Consider the following 19,438-nt stretch of genomic DNA (forward strand, 5'->3'; position numbering starts at 1 on the left):
ATGAGTTGATGAGCGAGGTGAGGTAAGGGAGAAGGTCCCCGGAAATGGTCTGGAGAAGAGAGGAGGGGATAGGGTCGAGCGGGCAGGTTGTTGGGCGGCCGGCCGTCACAAGAAGCGAGATTTCATCTGGAGAGAGAGGGGAGAAAGAGGTCAGAGCACAGGGTAGGGCAGTGTGAGCAGAACCAGCGGTGTCGTTTGACTTAGCAAACGAGGATCGGATGTCGTCGACCTTCTTTTCAAAATGGTTGACGAAGTCATCAGCAGAGAGGGAGGAGGGGGGGGAGGGGGAGGGGATTCAGGAGGGAGGAGAAGGTGGCAAAGAGCTTCCTAGGGTTAGAGGCAGATGCTTGGAATTTAGAGTGGTAGAAAGTGGCTTTAGCAGCAGAGACAGAGGAGGAAAATGTAGAGAGGAGGGAGTGAAGGGATGCCAGGTCCGCAGGGAGGCGAGTTTTCCTCCATTTCCGCTCGGCTGCCCGGAGCTCTGTTCTGTGAGCTCGCAATGAGTCATCGAGCCACGGAGCGGGAGGGGAGGACCGAGCCGGCCTGGAGGATAGGGGACATAGAGAGTCAAAGGATGCAGAAAGGGAAGTGAGGAGGGTTGAGGAGGCAGAATCAGGAGAAGGGTTGGAGAAGGTATGAGCAGAGGGAAGAGATGATAGGATGGAAGAGGAAAGAGTAGCGGGGGAGAGAGAGCGAAGGTTGGGACGGCGCGATACCATCCGAGTAGGGGCAGTGTGGGAAGTGTTGGATGAGAGCGAGAGGGAAAAGGATACAAGGTAGTGGTCGGAGACTTGGAGGGGAGTTGCAGTGAGGTTAGTGGAAGAACAGCATCTAGTAAAGATGAGGTCGAGCGTATTGCCTGCCTTGTGAGTAGGGGGAAGGTGAGAGGGTGAGGTCAAAAGAGGAGAGGAGTGGAAAGAAGGAGGCAGAGAGGAATGAGTCAAAGGTAGACGTGGGGAGGTTAAAGTCGCCCAGGACTGTGAGAGGTGAGCCGTCCTCAGGAAAGGAGCTTATCAAGGCATCAAGCTCATTGATGAACTCTCCGAGGGAACCTGGAGGGCGATAAATGATAAGGATGTTAAGCTTGAAAGGGCTGGTAACTGTGACAGCATGGAATTCAAAGGAGGCGATAGATAGATGGGTAAGGGGAGAGAGAGAGAATGACCACTTGGGAGAGATGAGGATCCCGGTGCCACCACCCCGCTGACCAGAAGCTCTCGGGGTGTGCGAGAACACGTGGGCGGACGAAGAGAGAGCAGTAGGAGTAGCAGTGTTATCTGTGGTGATCCATGTTTCCGTCAGTGCCAGGAAGTCGAGGGACTGGAGGGAGGCATAGGCTGAGATGAACTCTGCCTTGTTGGCCGCAGATCGGCAGTTCCAGAGGCTACCGGAGACCAGGAACTCCACGTGGGTCGTGCGCGCTGGGACCACCAGATTAGGGTGGCCGCGGCCACGCGGTGTGGAGCGTTTGTATGGTCTGTGCAGAGAGGAGAGAACAGGGATAGATAGACACATAGTTAACAGGGTACAGAAGAGGCTACGCTAATGCAAAGGAGATATTGTGTTATTATTTAGTAAGCGAGTAAATAAATAATTAAACCAGTATGTGTAGTACTGAATAATGATGTAGGCTGGGGTTTTTGCAGATCCAAGAAGTTTACGAATGGTCAGAATGATAAGAGGTAATAATTATGAAGATGGCTGTTTATCAATGAAATGGGACCTTCAAGTTTAATTCGGGAGATGGTAACTCTCTAAACAACTTCCTCCATGGTGCCCCAAATCCTAATGAGTTAATTGTAACATAATTAATTTAATTGAGTAACAAGTCAACATATTTTGTGGATTAAATAGGTAATTAGATTAATGAAAGTAAAGTCACGACACTATACTACTCAGTATCGTGATACTTAGCCTGGTATCACATTAGTAAAATGTTGGTATTGTGACAACCCCACTCTGAAAATAGGCTTTTTTTTTTTGCGTGTTTCTGTGCTAAATGTCTTTGTCTCTTTTTTGGGCCCTCACAAGTTTGCATCCCTTATTTATAATCCTCAATGCCTCATCTTTCAAAATGCAGAGTCATCTTAATTTACAGCATTAACCTCACTTGGACAACAAAACATTGCAAATGTTGCCCAATTACCGTGAGGGATGGGGGCACGGTGCTCGTTCAAACCCATATGGTGACGTGCAGAGCCAGAGCTCTGATGTCATGTATCGCACGTTAGTGTACAGCCACTACGTTCCAATTTGGCCGCTTATTAGCGTATTGTTGTTTGGCTGCTAACTCAAACACTTTATTTACTTTAACATAGTCACCTATATAGTTTGGCCAACTTTTACACGAGCTGCCATGTTAGGCATCTTTCAGCAGTCCCATTTATCCATTCTTTATTTGTGGAGTGATCATTCTCCAGATTCCAGTTGAGTTGAATCTACACTGAACATAAACGCAACAGGTAAAGTGTTGCTCCCGTGTTTCATGAGCTGAAATAAAAAATCCCAGAAATGTTCCTTATTTCTCTAAAAATGTTGTGCACAAATTAGTTTACATCCCTGTTAGTAAGCATTTTTCCTTTGCCAATATAATCCATCCACCTGACAGGTGTGGCATATCAAGAAGCTGATTAACAGTATGATCAGGACAATAAAAGGGCAATCTAATATGTGCAGTTTTGTCACACAATGCTATAGATGTCTCAAGCTTTGAGGGAGTGCACAATTGACTGCAGGAATGTCCACCAGGGCTGTTAACAGAGAATTTAATGTTAATTTCTCTACCATACACTGCCTCCAACGTCGTTTTAGAGAACTTGGCAGTATGTCCAACTGGCCTCACAACTGCAGACCATGTGTAACCAAGCCAGCCCAGGACCACCACATTGGGGGGTAGTATTTCTGTCTGTAATAAAGCTCTTTTGTGGGGAAAAACCTATTCTGGTTGGCTGGCCCTGGCTCCCCAGTGGCTGGGCCTATGCCCTCAAAAACCCACCCATGGCTGCACCCCTGCCCAGTCTTGTGAAGTCCATAGATTGGGGCCTAATGAATTTATTTAAATTGACTGATTTTCTTATATGAACTGTAACTCAGTAAAATATTGGAAATTGTTGCGTTATTTAAATATTTTATTCAGCATTGTTGAGGAATCCATCTAGGTTCTGAATGAGTCAGCAAGAGGAAGTAGTTTCATGATTAACCAGTGTGATCTGTGCCTAATGACTGTCTAATCTAACCCGGTCTCTCCACTAGTGGTTGTGACGTAAACAGCCCACGGCGTCCAGGTCTTAATGGAGAGGGGGATGAGGAGGCCAGGGACGGACAGTCACCTCTCCATCTGGCAGGCAGCTTGGGGCTGGAGGAGGTGGTGCAGTGCCTTCTGGAGTTTGGGGCAAATGTCAACACACAGGTATGTCTCACTTACTTACTTACTTCCTTAGGCTTTTTATTCCTCCTGGAGCCTAGGCCGTTTTTCAGCATATGCAGTCTCACTGACTGTCAATCCACAGGTCAGTTTCACCAGGCAGTCATTCCTTTAAGCACAGGCATCTCCCACTCCTTACTTTTATTAGATTCCTCCACTTTGAGAGTTGTGGTCCAAAAACATGCTTAATGAGTGAGTGAGGAGTATCTCGTGTCTGTCCCATCAAACCCTGTTTATTGTGGCTAATATGAGCTGTGTCTACCCAGGACGCAGAGGGCCGAGCGCCTATCCACATTGCCATTAGCAACCAGCACAATGTCATCATCCAGCAGCTCATATCCCACCCGGACATACGTCTGAACGCGCGTGATCGCCTGGGCATGACCCCCTTTGCCTGCGCCATGACACACAAAAACAACAAGGCTGCAGAGTCCATCCTCAAGAGAGAGCCCGGGGCTGCCGAACAGGTGAGAGACATACACAGGCATGGGCATTTGAAATTATTTCACTATTCAAATTATATATCTGGGTAATCTAAATAAATATTACATTTTATATATATTTTAAACTTAATTGGAGACTTTCTCTGGATAGAGCCATCATTTGAAAGCGTGTTCTATTGCCAACATGTTACAAAATACGATCGTAGTTTTAGTGCGCCTAGAATAGTCCGGTGCATTCAAGTCGTGTTCCCTGCCAAATCTTTTCACAATACGACAAACAGCCTCCTTCTGTTCAGAACAACCCAACATATGATGCTATGTCATCTTGTAGCTTTACATCAAGCATAGTGATCATAAACATTGACACTGTGAATGACATGAGTTTTATGATCTGGATATGTGAAGTGCACGTTTGGACCTACGGGTCCTTGGATGGCTTTTTTGACATCAACGCGGTAATTATTATAATCCTCCTCTTTCAAAATACATTGAGTCCTATTTAAAGCAGTTCCCTCACTCCGACGACAAAACATTTGCAATGTCACCCAATTAGCGGGAGTGATGGGAGTAACTTTTTTTCTCGTGGTGTTCAATTTCAGAAAACGCTGTCAGTCAAAACAATACTGCGCTGTGAAGTGGAGACCTTGTGCTCTGACATAATGTATAAGATGTTACTGTACAGCCACTGTGTTCCAATTTAGCTGCTTATCAGTTTTCAAATCTGCTGTTTTGTGTCCATATACAGGTACGAGTGTAAAGAGTTAAAAGTAGGCCGAGTCCTAACGTCCGTTCGGATATTTAAATAACCGTGCCCATCCCTACTTTGTTACAAACATTGTATGATGAAGTCAAACCCCCACCATCCTTCTCTTTCCTCTCAGGTGGACAACAAAGGGCGTAACTTCCTGCATGTGGCGGTGCAGAACTCTGACATCGAGAGTGTTCTGTTCCTGATCAGTGTCCAGGCCAACGTGAACTCCCGGGTGCAGGACGCTGCCAAGCAGACTCCTCTACACCTGGCTGTTCAGGCTGGCTCGGAGATCATCGTCCGCAACCTAGTAATGATGCCTACCCTACCACCTCACCAGTAGCTAAGCGGCTTTCTCACCAGTGTGAGAAGCTGTAATTGTGTGAATAGCTGTGTCTTTGGGCTCTATTTTAAGCCTAAGTCGATCTTGGCGCTCTTGCGTGGCGCTGTAGCACAGTGGGAATTGATGCATTTATAACTTACAGGTGTGACGTGGGCTTGACCACTCACTGGCCAATCAACATGCTCCATGGCTTAATACTGTAACTGTGTGGTGGTATTATCCAAACCCAGCACAATAGAGCCCCAATTGTCTGTCTAGGGTGTTTCGTCATAATTGCAGTCATGGTGTGCAGATGATCAGATTGTGAAGTGTTTTAATGTCAGGAACCACTTTTAATATGCTGTTCTGAGATTCGCAACTCAAATGTAAAAGAGACAACCTGGAATTGCAACCAATGTCTGTGTGCATGTCTGAGATGCTTGTGTGTCTGATTTCGACTCTTATCTGACTCTTGTATGTCCATTGCAGCTGCTGGCAGGGGCCAAAGTGAATGAGCTGACCAAACACAGACAGACAGCTCTACACCTGGCAGCCCAGCAGGACCTGGCTACTGTCTGCTCTGTGCTGCTGGAGAATGGAGTGGACTTCACCGCTCTGGATGAGAATGGCAACAACGGTACTGACTGAGCCGTAATCTAGGCTGTAACACAAATGGCACCCGATTGCCTATATATAGTGCTCTACTTTTGACCAGGGAAGTAGAGATGATGGTGCCATTTGGGACACAACCGTAGATGGGGCTGTTTCAGCTTAAATTAATTTTCCAACTCCTGAAATTGAATTAGTTTGAAATTCTGCTATGCAGTGCCATTACCCTGCACTCTCTTGTTTCACTGTTTCTTTGTCTCTCATCTCAGTTTAGCTCGTGCTAATACTCAGGTTTTCTGTCTTTTCTCTCCTCAGCCCTGCACCTGGCCGTAATGCAGGGTCGCCTTAATAACGTGCGTGCCCTTCTCACAGAGTCCAACATTGACGCGGAGGCCTTCAATCTCAGGTACACTCCCTCAACAGTACTTCAGTTCAAATTGATTTACTTAATGTAAAAACACATTGGTCATCTTTCTTGCCGAAGCTCTTACATTAAAAACAGCAAGTAAGATCAAGATGTTGAAGGACAAAGGGAAAGGCTTAATGTGTTTGTTCACTGAGCTATTCTTTGTTTTGTAGGGGGCAGTCACCGATGCACGTTCTGGGGCAATATGGGAAAGAGAATGCGGCGGCCATCTTTGAACTGTTCTTGGAATGTATGCCTGAGTACCCTCTGGACAAACCGGACAATGAAGGGAACACAGGTAGGACTGAGTAATATATCACATTTAATTCAAATGTAATGTTTTAGGGTGATATTCCAGATACCTGTATTGCAAAAATAATTTTGTTTTTGAGCATTTATGTCCACTTGTTGTCTTTTTGGTCTCATCTCCTTCGCTCCTTCTGCTGTGACTGTACACTTTCCCATTTACACACCAAGCCCCTTCCCCCGCCACTTGCAAAAAACAATTATTTGAGATCACTTCTTCCTCTCTGACAAGCGGTTTCAACTCACTATTTCAGTTTTGGTCCCACAGTATCAGTCATATGGACACCGAAAAACTTTGAGACATTATTTTACTGTAATAGAGGAGTAACCTTTTACTGTAACCTTTCTAATGATACATTTTTTTAATGTATCAACTACTCAAATTGCTACTCAAATTGCACGCAGAGCAGAAACTACTAAAACTGGAGTATTAAGAACATTGATTCTGGAAAATTAATTATCAGTTTGTCGCACACGGCATTGTGGTACCACTGGCAGCATTTTAGCCAAAGACTAAATGTGCAATAAGCATAAAGCACAATTTATATGAGGAATTGGCAACTCGTTCTCATTCCGAGAAATAAGGTAGATTTTAACATCAACAAAGTGCACACGGTAGCATGCTTAACATTCAGTTGGAGACGGACAGAAGTGTTTTCATAACAATTCAACTGTTCTACCTTGTTAGCTAGCAAATGGATCCAATTTGGCTAAACTTGAATTATAAAGATTCGCTGGCTACTGACGAGCACGTGGGCTTGTGCTGAGAGATTGATTGAGACCTGTGTTTTATATTCTATAAATTAAGAAGTAAATCATTATTAGTGAATGTGCATTATGCATGTTTCTGGTTGAAATATTTAACAAAAAGGGCATTTACGTAGACATATATTTGAAAGCCATATCAGTAATTATTACAAAAATGAGATTAAACTATATTGATCAAATAATACCTTATTAGTTGGTCTTTTGGTTGTGCAAGGCTTACATTTATCCGAGGTACAATTTCACAAGCCCTGAATTTATTAAATATTGCAGACTGTTTGCAATGCATTGTATTTTACCTTGTTCAGTCGTGGCCAAAAGTTTTGAGTGACACAAATATTAATTTTCACAAAGTCTGCTGCCTCAGTTTCTATGATGGCAATTTGCATATACTCCAGAATGTTATGAAGAGTGATCAGATGAATTGCAATTAATTAATTAATTGCAAAGTCTTTCTTTGCCATGCAAATGAACTGAAACCCCCAAAACATGTCCACTGCATTTCAGTCCTGCCACAAAGGGACCAGTGTACATCATGTCAGTGATTATCTCGTTAACACAGGTGTGACTTTTGACGAGGACAAGGCTAGAGATCATTTTGTCATGCTGATTGAGTTTGAATAACAGACTGGAAGCTTCAAAAGGAGGGTTGTGCTTGCAATCATTGTTCTTCCTCTGTCAACCATGGTTACCCGCAAGGAAACATGTGCAGTCATCATTGCTTTGCACAAAAAAGGATTTGCAGGCAAGGATATTGCTGCCAGTAAGATTGCACCTAAATCAACCATTTATTTTATCATCAAGAACTTCAAGGAGAGCGGTTCAATTGTTATGAAGAAGGCATATGGGCGCCCAAGAAAGTCCAGCAAGCGCCAGGACCGTCTCCTAAAGTTGATTCAGCTGCGGGATCGGGGCACCACCTATACAGAGCTTGCTCAGGAACGGCAGCAGGTAGGTGTGAGTGCATCTGCATGCACAGTGAGGCGAAGACTTTTTTGCCTGGTGTCAAGAAGAGCAGCAAAGAAGCCACTCCTCTCCAGGAAAAACTTCAGGGACAGACTGATATTCTGAAAAAGGTACAGGGATTGGACTGCTGAGGACTGGGGTGAAGTCATTTTCTCTGATGAATCCCCTTTCAGATTGTTGGGGCATCTGGAAAAAAGCTTGTCCGGAGAAGACAAGGTGAGCGCTACCATCTGTCCTGTGTCATGCCAACAGTAAAGCATCCTGAGACCATTCATGTGTGGGTTTGCTTCTCAGCCAAGGGAGTGGGCAAACTCACTATTTTGCCTAAGCCATGAATAAAGTATGGTACCAACACATTCTCCGAAAGCAACTTCTCCCAACCATCCAGGAACAATTTGGTGACGAGCAATGCCTTTTCCAGCATGATGGAGCACCTTGCCATAAGATAGCTAAGTGGCTTGGGGAACAAAACATCTATTTTGGGTCCATGGCCAGGAAACTCCCCAGACCTTATCCCATTGAGAACTTGTGGTCAATCCTCAAGAGGCGGGTGGACAAACAAAAACCCACAAATTCTGACAAACTCCAAGCATTGATTATGCAATAATGGGCTGCCATCAGTCAGGATGTGTCCCAGAAGTTAATTGAGAGCATTCCAGGGCGGATTGCAGAGTTCTCGAAAAAGAAGGGTCAACACTGCAAATATTGACTCTTTGCGTCAACTTCATGTACAGTGGGGCAAAAAAGTATTTAGTCAGCCACCAATCAGCCACCAAAAGTTCTCCCACTTAAAAATATCAGAGAGGCCTGTAATTTTCATCATAGGTACATTTAAACTATGACAGACAAAATGAGAAAAAAATCCAGAAAATCACATTGTAGGATTTTTAATGAATTTATTTGCAAATTATGGTGGAAAATAAGTATTTGGTCACCTAGAAACAAGCAAGATTTCTGTCTCTCACAGACCTGTAACTTCTTCTTTAAGAGGCTCCTCTGTCTTCCACTCGTTACCTATATTAATGACACCTGTTTGAACTTGTTATCAGTATAAAAGACCTGTCGACAACCTCAAACAGTCACACTCCAAACTCCACTATTGCCAAGACCAAAGAGCTGTCAAAGTACACCAGAAACATAATTGTAGACCTACACCAGGCTGGGAAGACTGAATCTGCAATAGGTAAGCAGCTTGGTTTGAAGAAATCAACTGTGGGAGCAATTATTAGGAAATGGAAGACATACAAGACCACTGATAATCTCCCTCGATCCAAAAGTAACAAAGCCTACCATCAGTAACACACTACGCCGCCAGGGACTCAAATCCTGCAGTGCCAGACGTGTCCCCCTGCTTAAGCCAGTACATGTCCAGGCCCATCTGAAGTTTGCTAGAGAGCATTTGTATGATCCAGAAGAAGATTGTGAGAATGTCATATGGTCAGATGAAACCAAAACAGGACCATTTGGTAAAAACATCAGGGACAGACTGATATTCTGTAAAAGGTACATGAATTGGACTGCTGAGGACTGGGGTGAAGTCATTTTCTCTGAATCCCATTTCGGATTGCTTGGGGCATACAGAGAAGACAAGGTGAGTGCTACCATCAGTCCTGTGTCATGCTTCTCAGCAAGGGAGTGGGCTCACACACAATTTTGCCTAAGCCATGAATAAAGAATGGTACCAACACATTCTCTGAGAGCAACTTCTCCAAACCATACAGGAACAGTTTCGTGACGAACAATGCCTTTTCCAGCATGATGGAGCACCTTGCCGTAAGGCAAAAGTGATAGCTAAGTGGTTTGGGGAACAAAACATCTATTTTGGGTCCATGGCCAGGAAACTCCACAGTCCTTAATCCCATTGACAACTTGTGGTCAATCCTCAAGAGGCGGGGAGACAAACAAAACCCCACAAAATCTGACAAACTCCAAGCATTGATTATGCAAGAATGGGCTGCCATCAGTCAGGATTTGGCCCAGAAGTTAATTGACAGCATGCCAGGGTGGATTGCAGAGGTCTCGAAAAAGAAGGGTTGACTCTTTGCATCAACTTCATGTAATTGTTAATAAAAGCCTTGAAATGCTTGTAATTATACTTCAGTATTCCATAGTAACATCTGACAAAACTATCTAAAGACACTGAAGCAGCAAACTTTGTGAAAATTAATATTTGTGTCACTCAAAACTTTTGGCCACAACTGTACAACAAAGCTTATTTAGAGAGAACATTTCATATCGAGATGTATATCATGAATCACCCATAAGTCTAGATATGATTTTCAGGCCATATCTCGCCCAGCCCTGAACACCGGTAGGAAGGAGAGCAAGGTGCTGAGGTAATCATTTATCTGACTGGCAGGATCTCAAGGCCCTTTGGGTTGGGTGTTTCTGTCCTTACTAACAGCTGCCTTAGTCTCAAATGTCTGACTTGTGTAAGTAATTTTTAATGACACTTACAGTGCCTTCAGAAAGTGTTCATACCCCTTGTTGTTTTTACAGACTAAATTCAAAAAATTAGTGCAGGGGGTGGGCAACTCCAGTCCTCGAGGGCCTGATTTGGTGTCACACTTTTTCTCATCCCTAGCAAACACAGCTGTAATCAAATTTAATTCTAAACTGAAGATAATGATTAGGTTATTGTTGGAGTCAGCTGTGTTAGCTGGGGCAAAACTTTGACAGCAATCAGGCCCTTGAGGACTGTAATTGCCCAGGCCTGCATATTGATAACATGTATTTTTAAATAATGAACACTTTCCCATAAATCTTTAAGAGTTTTGCACGCCTGGATTGTACATTATTTGCCCATTTTTATTATTTAACTTGCCAGCGCTTGAAGAATTTGATTGTTGAGCATTGCTAGACAGCCATTTTTCAAGTCTTGCCATAGATTTTCAAGCTGATTTAAGTCAAACTAACTAAGCCACTCAGGAACATTCAATGTCATCTTCGTAAGCAACGCGTGTAGATTTGGCCTTGCTATAGGTTATTGTCCTGCTGAAAGATGAATTTGTCTCCCAGTGTCTGTTGGAGAGCAAACTGAACCAGGTTTTCCTCTGATTTTTCCTGTGCTTATGACTGTATTGTTTCTTTTTACCCCCCCAAAAACTCCCTAGTCATTGCCAATGACAAGCATACCCATAACATGATGCAGCCATCTCCATGCTTGAAAATATGAAGTGGTACTCCTTGATGTGTTGTGTTGGATTTGTCCCCAAACGTAACACTTTATATTAAGGACAAAACAAAATATTTGCCCAATTTTTTTTTTGCAGTATTCCTTAAGTACGTTGTTGCAAACAGAATGCATGTTTTTTAATATTTGTATTATATACAGGCTTCCTTAATTTCCCTGTCATTTAGGTTAGTATTAGAGGTCAACCAATTAATTCGGCATCACCGATTTTCAAGTTTTCATAACAATCGGTAATCAGCATTTTTGTATGCCAATTATGGCCGATTACATTGCAATTCAAGAGGAGACTGCGTGGCAGGTTGACCACCTGTTACGCGAGTGTAGCAAGGAGCCAAGGCAACTTGCTAGCTCGCATTAAACTTATCTTATAAAAAACTATCTTAACATAATCACTAGTTAACATAATCACGAGTTAACTACACATGGTTGATGATATTACTAGTTTAACTAGCTTGTCCTGCGTTGCATATAATCAAATGTGGTGCCTGTTAATATATCATCGAATCACAGCCGACTTCAACTTTGCCAAAAGTGAATACACAAGTATATTTTCTTAAACGTGAATATTTAGTTAAATGAAATTCATGTTAGCAGGCAATATCAACTAGGAAAATTGTCACTTGTCTTGCATTCAGTGCAAGCAGCAGTTTGGGCTGCCTAGCTTGTTGTGAACTGTGTGAAGACCATTTCTTCCTAACAAAGACCTTAATTAATTTGCCAGAATTTTACATAATTATGACATAACATTGAAAGTTGTACAATGTAACAGCAATATTTAGACTTAGGGTTGCCACCCGTTCGATAAGGATCGGTTTCGTATTTCACTGAAAGAATGAACGTTTTGTTTTCGAAATTATAGTTTCAGGATTTGACCATATGAATGACCTAAGGCTCATATTTCTGTGTGTTTATTATATTATCATTAAGTCTATGATTTGATATTTGATAGAGCAGTCTGAGCGAGCGGTGGTAGGCAGCAGCAGGCTCGTAAGCATTCATTCAAACAGCACTTTCCTGCGTTTGCCATCAGATCTTTGCAATGCTTGAAGAACAGAGCTGTTTATAACTTCAAGCCTATCAACTCCCAAGATTAGGCTGGCAATACTGAGATAACTAGTCCGATAATTCCTATAATAAATACAACCTAAAACTTCTTACCTGGGAATATTGAAGACTCATGTTGAAAGGAAGCACCAGCCTTCATATGTTCTCATGTTCTGAGCAAGGAACTTAAACGTTAGCTTTCTTAAATTACACATAATTATATACTTTCTTCTCCAACACTGTGTTTTTGCATTATTTAAACCAAATTGAACATGTTTCATTAAGTGTTCATTCAGTATTGTTGTAATTGTCATTATTACAAATATATATATACACACACACACACACACACACACACACACACACACACACACACACACACACACACACACACACACACACACACACACACACACACACACACACACACAGTGGGGCAAAATAGTATTTAGTCAGCCACCAATTCTGCAAGTTCTCCTACTTAAAAAGATGAGGTCTGTAATTTTCATCATAGGTACAGTTCAACTATGACAGACAAAATGAGAAAGAAAATCATATTGTAGGATTTTTAATGAATTTATTTGCAAATTATTGATTGAAAATAAGTATTTGGTCACATACAAACAAGCAAGATTTCTGGCTCTCACAGACCTGTAACTTCTTCTTTAAGAGGCTCCTCTGTCCGCCACTCGTTACCTATATTAATGGCACCTGTTTGAACTTGTTATCAGTATAAAAGACACCTGTCCACAACCTCAAACAGTCACACTCCAAACTACACTATGGCCAAGACCAAAGAGCTGTCAAAGGACACCAGAAACAAAATTGTAGACCTGCACCAGGCTGGGAAGACTGAATCTGCAATAGGTAAGCAGCTTGGTTTGAAGAAATCAAGGCATTCAGTGGCGTAAAGTACTTAAGTAAAAATACTTTAAAGTACTACTTCATTTGTTTTTTGGTGTATCTGTACTTTACCATTTATTGTTGACAACTTTGACTTTTACTTCACTACATTCTTAAAGAAAGTAATGTACTTTACACATTTTACCTGACACCCAAAAGTACTCGTTACATTTTGAATGCTTAGATGGACAGAAAAGGGTTCAATTCACACGTTTATCAAGAGAACATCCCTACTGCCTCTGATCTGGCGGAATCACTAAACACAAATGCTTTGTTTGTAAATGATGTCTGCGTATTTGAGTGTACCACTGGCTATCCGTAAATGTAAAAAACAAGAACATTTTGCAGTCTGGTTTGCTTACTATAAAGGATTTTTGTACATTATATGTACCACTTTGACATTGAGGTATTGTGTGTCGATCAGTGACACAATTTAAATTCATGCTGTAACACCACAAAATGTGGAAAAAACTCAAGGAGTGTGAATACTTTCTGAAGGCACTGTATATAGTATTGTTAGTGTGCATAGCCACTGCAAGATAGGGTCAGTGCAGATAGTCCGGGTAACCATTGATCAAAGCTGCAATATGTAACTTTTTGGGCGACCTGACCAAATTCACATAGGACTGTGATTTATTGATTTGTCATTTTATATGAAAGGCAAGTCTAAAAAGCAGTAGATCTGTTTAATGTGCGCTATATCTATGCTTCCCGTGCTTGTTTCATTTTTGCGTTATTTACTTTTGGTTTTGGACACCAGCTTCAAACAGCAGAAAATATAATATTTTGGGTTATGGAAAATATATTTCACAGCAGTTTAAATGGTACAATGATTCTCTACACGACTGCTTGTTTTGTCGCATAAATTGAAATTAGGTGAACTATTAGAATTTTAGCAACAAGGAAATTGCTTAACAATTTCTGCACCTTTAACTATTTTTAGTAGTCTTATGGCTATTTAACAGTCTTATGGGGATAGAAGCTGTCTCGCAGCCTGTTGGTCCGAGAGCTGATGCTCCGGTACTGTTTACCGGACGGTAGCCAAGTGAACAGTCTATGGCTTGGTTGTCTTTAGTCTTTGGCAATTGTTCTGATTTTACACTTGGACCGCCTGATATCGAGGTCCTGGATGGCAGGGAGCTCTGCCCCAGTGATATAATAGGCTGTCCGCACCACCCTCTGTAGCGCTTTGTCGTCGAGGGTGGTGCATTTGCCATACCAAGCGGTGATGCAGCCAAGCAAGATTCTCTCGACGGTGCAGCTGTAGAACTTCTTGAGGATCTAAGAGCCCATGCCAAATCTTATCAGCCTCCTGTGGGGAAAGAGGCGCTGTCATGCCCTCTTAATGACTGCGGGTGTGTGTCTACCATGTTAACTCCTTAGTGATGTGGACGCCAAGGAACTTGAAGCTCTCGATCCGCTTCACTACAGCCCTGTGGATGGGGGTGTGCTCTCTCCTCTTTCTTGTTCTTACTGATGTTAATGTTTTTCTTTAGAACAGTGGTTTCGAACATAAAATGTATTATATTTCCTCACGGTCAAAATGAGCTAAAAATAGTCCTCTTTCCTTCGCTTTTGGAATTTGATGCTCCCTGACTGTCTAGCTTTCGTTTCGATGACTCGTAGCAAGTTGGACAGAATGAAGACTGTAAATGTAGGTAGATCCATTATCATTTATACACAGTTTCAATTTGGTTTAAGTAATTTCAATGGCAGAAAATAAATGTTTTTCTCAAACCACCCGCGGGATCTGCCCCGCTGGCCATATGTTTGACACCCTTGTTCTAAAGAATAACATCAAACATTTTTGTTCCTTAGTTCTGTTGCTGGCCTACATGAAGGGCAATGCTAACCTCTGTCGTGCCATTGTGAGGTCTGGAGCTCGTATGGGCCTCAACAACAACCAGGGAATCAACATCTTCAACTACCAAGTAGCCACCAAGCAGCTGCTCTTCCGCCTTCTAGGTGAGACGCTTGGTCCTGGTGTACTCCTTGAATAGATATGCTATTCGCTGCAATTTGTTTGTTGTACAGTAGTTCAGCATAGAGTACAGTTCATAAGAACACAGTCCGTAGTTTTACAGTAGTTATATATCAGTTAAGCATAGAGAAGAATTTATTTGATAATTTGATCCATGCATTAATCATGATCGTCATGGTGGGTACAATTTTAAGGTATTTTTAAGAAGGGGAGCATTTCTCATTGTTTGCTTTCAAATACTCGTTTCGATGTATCGCTAGGACTGCCTTCTCCCTTGGGAATACCTATCAAAAAGAGCCGCTCCCCCACCCTTTGTTTTTTATTGCTTCTCTTCCTCACTACTCTAGCTCTCCTCATACCGGCTGGATACCTGTTTGCCTGCTTAATCTGCTTACAAGTGAACCGTGAAGTATATAGCTGGTTGAGTACGAATCTTAAGGGTTTTTTTCATGTAGAAATTCCTTTTCTACTTCTGTCTCACGGCTAGCTATTGAGACTCAGTTAGCCCACGCTGCAAGGCTAACATGGCTAGCTCACTGAGAGGTAAGCTAACCTCACTAGAATACCGTACCTGCAACATGGTGGCATTGCTAGCTCCCTTCTCTTGTCTAGTTTAACCTACGTTTACCTGTTGCGTTAACTAGACCAACCGTCTAGTTGAAAGCTAACCACACCAGCATTACTACCTGCAACACAGTAATATTGCTAGCTCCCTTCTCTTGTCTCGTTTAACCTAAGTTTATTTGTTTGTATTAACTAGAGCGACTGGCTAACCTCACGACACTGCAGTCATGGGACAATACCTACCCGAAGCTGAACTGCCCCCATGCGGTTCCCTTTGGCTAGCACTATGCTAGACACAGCATTCCGTAGTCACGAGGTAGATGCTAGCGCGCACATTACTATTACACCTTACAGTCCTATGGTAAAAAGTGACTCTCAAACCCGAAGAAACAACGCTATTCACTCTGTTGTCTTTGGCTAACGTGGTGCTGGCAAGCTTGGCCATTCAAGCAGCTAGGTGAGTGAACATTAGCTAGCAACACCAAAAGCCTCATGGCTAAGCGTTGACTAGCACGCATAACCTGGTTATGTAATGCTTTTCCCCCAGAGTTATGGCCCCTGCATTGGGAAATTCTCTAACAAGTCCTGCGAGTGAGATTTTACTGAGTACCGGCCTGTGCTTGGCCAGTCTACTAGTACTCACTGCTAAAACAAGCTAGCTAACCAGTCTGGCTATTGCTAGCTTAGCTCTGGTATTTAGTTTGCCGAGCATTGATTGCGTTGTGCTTAATGAGCCGGCTCTGCTAGGTGGTGATCCGGTCCACGAGACAAGGGTGGCTTTACCACTTGGCTGTCTGGTATGGTTCACATAATGTTCAGTTGTGCCCTCTGCACCTTTTTGATTTTCAAACCAAGGCTGTGTGAGTTATATGTTAGTCGACAACAAGCACTGTCTCCACTCCGTGCCTAATAGCACAGCCTCCAGAAGTACATATCAGTCATAGCCAACAACAAAAGTCGCCGCCATGTGGCACAAGTGTGAGATGCGCAAGAAAGGTGGCGAAGTCTTCAACTTCTGCTGCCCTACAGACCTGGGCCCCTGTGGCAGCCTGTTGGTTCCTGCATCTTGCTCACAGCTGGCAGGGAACAAAGAGCTGGCCTTGGGGGAATTAGGTCCTCTGCAACACAACAGTCTGCCAAAACTCATGCTTGGCCCCTGAACCAGTTCAAACCTGTTGGGAAGCAGTTTTACACTGCAGCCGCATCAAGGATGCAGCCCTCTAACCCTCCTAAGGAAGGTAAGGGTCAGCCAACCTAGGGGGGCAGACCTTGTGGCTGAGGAAGCTATTGTGCTGGGTCTACGGCTTTCTGCCCTACCCTCTTTCTCTTTGGGTTTAACGGTTGCTACTCCTTCCACTCGGAGTTTCGCAGCAGTGGGAATGCAGAGCATTAAGAAAGAAAAAAACTATCTGTGCAGAAGCTCACTTTTATGACCGTGCTCATATGAGAGAATGGAGTAGACACACTATGTGTGTCCTCCCCCGAGTGCCCGCCTCCCTCAAGCTTTCCCCCCAGCGCCTTCTCAGGTTTTTAGCCATTGGTCGAAGTCAGCATGTCATCACTCCCTCCGGTCTCATCGACACATGGAGCAGTAGGGCAATCTCTTTTGCCATCCACTGTGGCTCTTATTCCCCCATGCCTATGGCCTCTGACTGCTATGGCGCGGACTGTCAGTCTAGCCAGTTTTGGTATGCACCGCTCCAGTTTTGACAGAGGGCTTTGGGGAAACCTAATCGTTCTCATTTCGACTATATCCTGCCTGATCATGGGGACCATTTATATTTATTTATAATGGCAAGGGTGATGGCCTTCGGAGGGGCTTTGAAGAGTGCTCTCCTGCAGACAAATTTACCTCTTGTGCACTGTTTTTGTGCGGCATGTACTGGGCTTCCTTCACTTTTGAGTTTTTTCCCCGATGGGTTGTGTCCCTGCACCTTCTCGGTGCATACTCCTATAGTTTTGGGACCTGAGGGGTGCTGATGTTGGGACTACCCTGGTTTTGGAGAGGATGCTTTGCCAAACCGGAGTAGGCCATATCACCACGTGTATTTGAAAGAGAACTTAAGATTATTTGCGTAACCCCGGTTCTTTGATAATGACTGAGCTGTATCTCGCATTCTCTTGTTTGCAAGAGTGTGAGAAAGAGAAGCATGCTTGAGGATAACCAGAGGATGGGAAAGTGGCTCCTTTTATGGAAGTGAGGGTGTTTCCTCATTCGCTGCTACCAGTCTGATAACGACAGAGAAGTATTTGATAGGTACTTCCAATAGAGTAGCAAACCCCACATGATACATCTCACTCATATTAACAGATAACCAGGGTTATGCAGGTGACCTTACCTTTCGTGTGTTTTAGATATGTTGTCCAAAGAGCCCCCGTGGTGTGATGGCTCAAACTGTTATGAATGTGCTGCCAAGTTTGGAGTCACCACAAGAAAACATCACTGGTAAGAACCGGAAAAACTGTTTCCTAATAAAGACTGCTTCAGTCCTTTTTAAAGGGGCAATCTGCAGTTGCAACATTTTTTATTAACTTATAAATGAATTAATGGTATCGCCATTGATCCTTGAGTAATATAGCACGATTAATGCCTCCGTGAGCTTGGTTGAACTTCAGAACCCAAAATATCAGCTTATTTTACTCCAATGTTTTACATTGTAAATACAGTGCCTTGCGAAAGTATTCGACCCCCTTGAACTTTGCGACCTTTTGACACATTTCAGGCTTCAAACATAAAGATATAAAACTGTATTTTTTTGTGAAGAATCAACAACAGGTGGGACACAATCATGAAGTGGAACGACATTTATTGGCGTGCAAAATTATTCAGCCCCTTTACTTTCAGTGCAGCAAACTCTCTCCAGAAGTTCAGTGAGGATCTCTGAATGATCCAATGTTGACCTAAATGACTAATGATGATAAATACAATCCACATGTGTGTAATCAAGTCTCCGTATAAATGCACCTGCACTGTGATAGTCTCAGAGGTCCGTTAAAGCGCAGAGAGCATCATGAAGAACAAGGAACACACCAGGCAGGTCCGAGATACTGTTGTGAAGAAGTTTAAAGCCGGATTTGGATACAAAAAGATTTCCCAAGCTTTAAACATCCCAAGGAGCACTGTGCAAGCGATAATATTGAAATGGAAGGAGTATCAGACCACTGCAAATCTACCAAGACCTGGCCGTCCCTCTAAACTTTCAGCTCATACAAGGAGAAGACTGATCAGAGATGCAGCCAAGAGGCCCATGATCACTCTGGATGAACTGCAGAGATCTACAGCTGAGGTGGGAGACTCTGTCCATAGGACAACAATCAGTTGTATATTGCACAAATCTGGCCTTTATGGAAGTGGCAAGAAGAAAGCCATTTCTTAAAGATATCCATAAAAAGTGTTGTTTAATGTTTGCCACAAGCCACCTGGGAGACACACCAAACATGTGGAAGAAGGTGCTCTGGTCAGATGAAACCAAAATGGAACTTTTTGGCAACAATGCAAAACGTTATGTTTGGCGTAAAAGCAACACAGCTCATCACCCTGAACACACAATACCCACTGTCAAACATGGTGGTGGCAGCATCATGGTTTTGGCCTGCTTTTCTTCAGCAGGGACAGGGAAGATGGTTAAAATTGAAGGGAAGATGGATGGAGCCATATACAGGACCATTCTGGAAGAAAACCTGATGGAGTCTGCAAAAGACCTGAGACTGGGACGGAGATTTGTCTTCCAACAAGACAATGATCCAAAACGTAAAGCAAAATC

General features: G+C 43.1%; 1 protein-coding gene across 3 annotated transcripts in view; it reads left to right on the plus strand.

The window, feature by feature from the left end:
• LOC135548741 (rabankyrin-5-like) overlaps positions 1–19,438 on the plus strand; it is a 48,681-nt gene that overhangs the window by 26,023 nt on the left and 3,220 nt on the right. For 2 of the 3 annotated variants that reach the window (XM_064978626.1, XM_064978627.1), the window contains exons 17-24: positions 3,253–3,409; positions 3,691–3,891; positions 4,749–4,925; positions 5,427–5,574; positions 5,862–5,952; positions 6,126–6,250; positions 14,948–15,094; positions 18,030–18,120. In XM_064978626.1, coding sequence (XP_064834698.1) covers positions 3,253–3,409; positions 3,691–3,891; positions 4,749–4,925; positions 5,427–5,574; positions 5,862–5,952; positions 6,126–6,250; positions 14,948–15,094; positions 18,030–18,120 — 1,137 coding nt within the window. Of the gene's footprint in view, positions 1–3,252; positions 3,410–3,690; positions 3,892–4,748; positions 4,926–5,426; positions 5,575–5,861; positions 5,953–6,125; positions 6,251–14,733; positions 14,784–14,947; positions 15,095–18,029; positions 18,121–19,438 lie in introns of those variants that run through there. The other variant, XM_064978628.1, reaches the window with a different exon arrangement.

Source organism: Oncorhynchus masou, chromosome 11 (assembly GCF_036934945.1).
Source record: "Oncorhynchus masou masou isolate Uvic2021 chromosome 11, UVic_Omas_1.1, whole genome shotgun sequence".
In the NCBI taxonomy this organism is placed as follows: domain Eukaryota; kingdom Metazoa; phylum Chordata; class Actinopteri; order Salmoniformes; family Salmonidae; genus Oncorhynchus; species Oncorhynchus masou.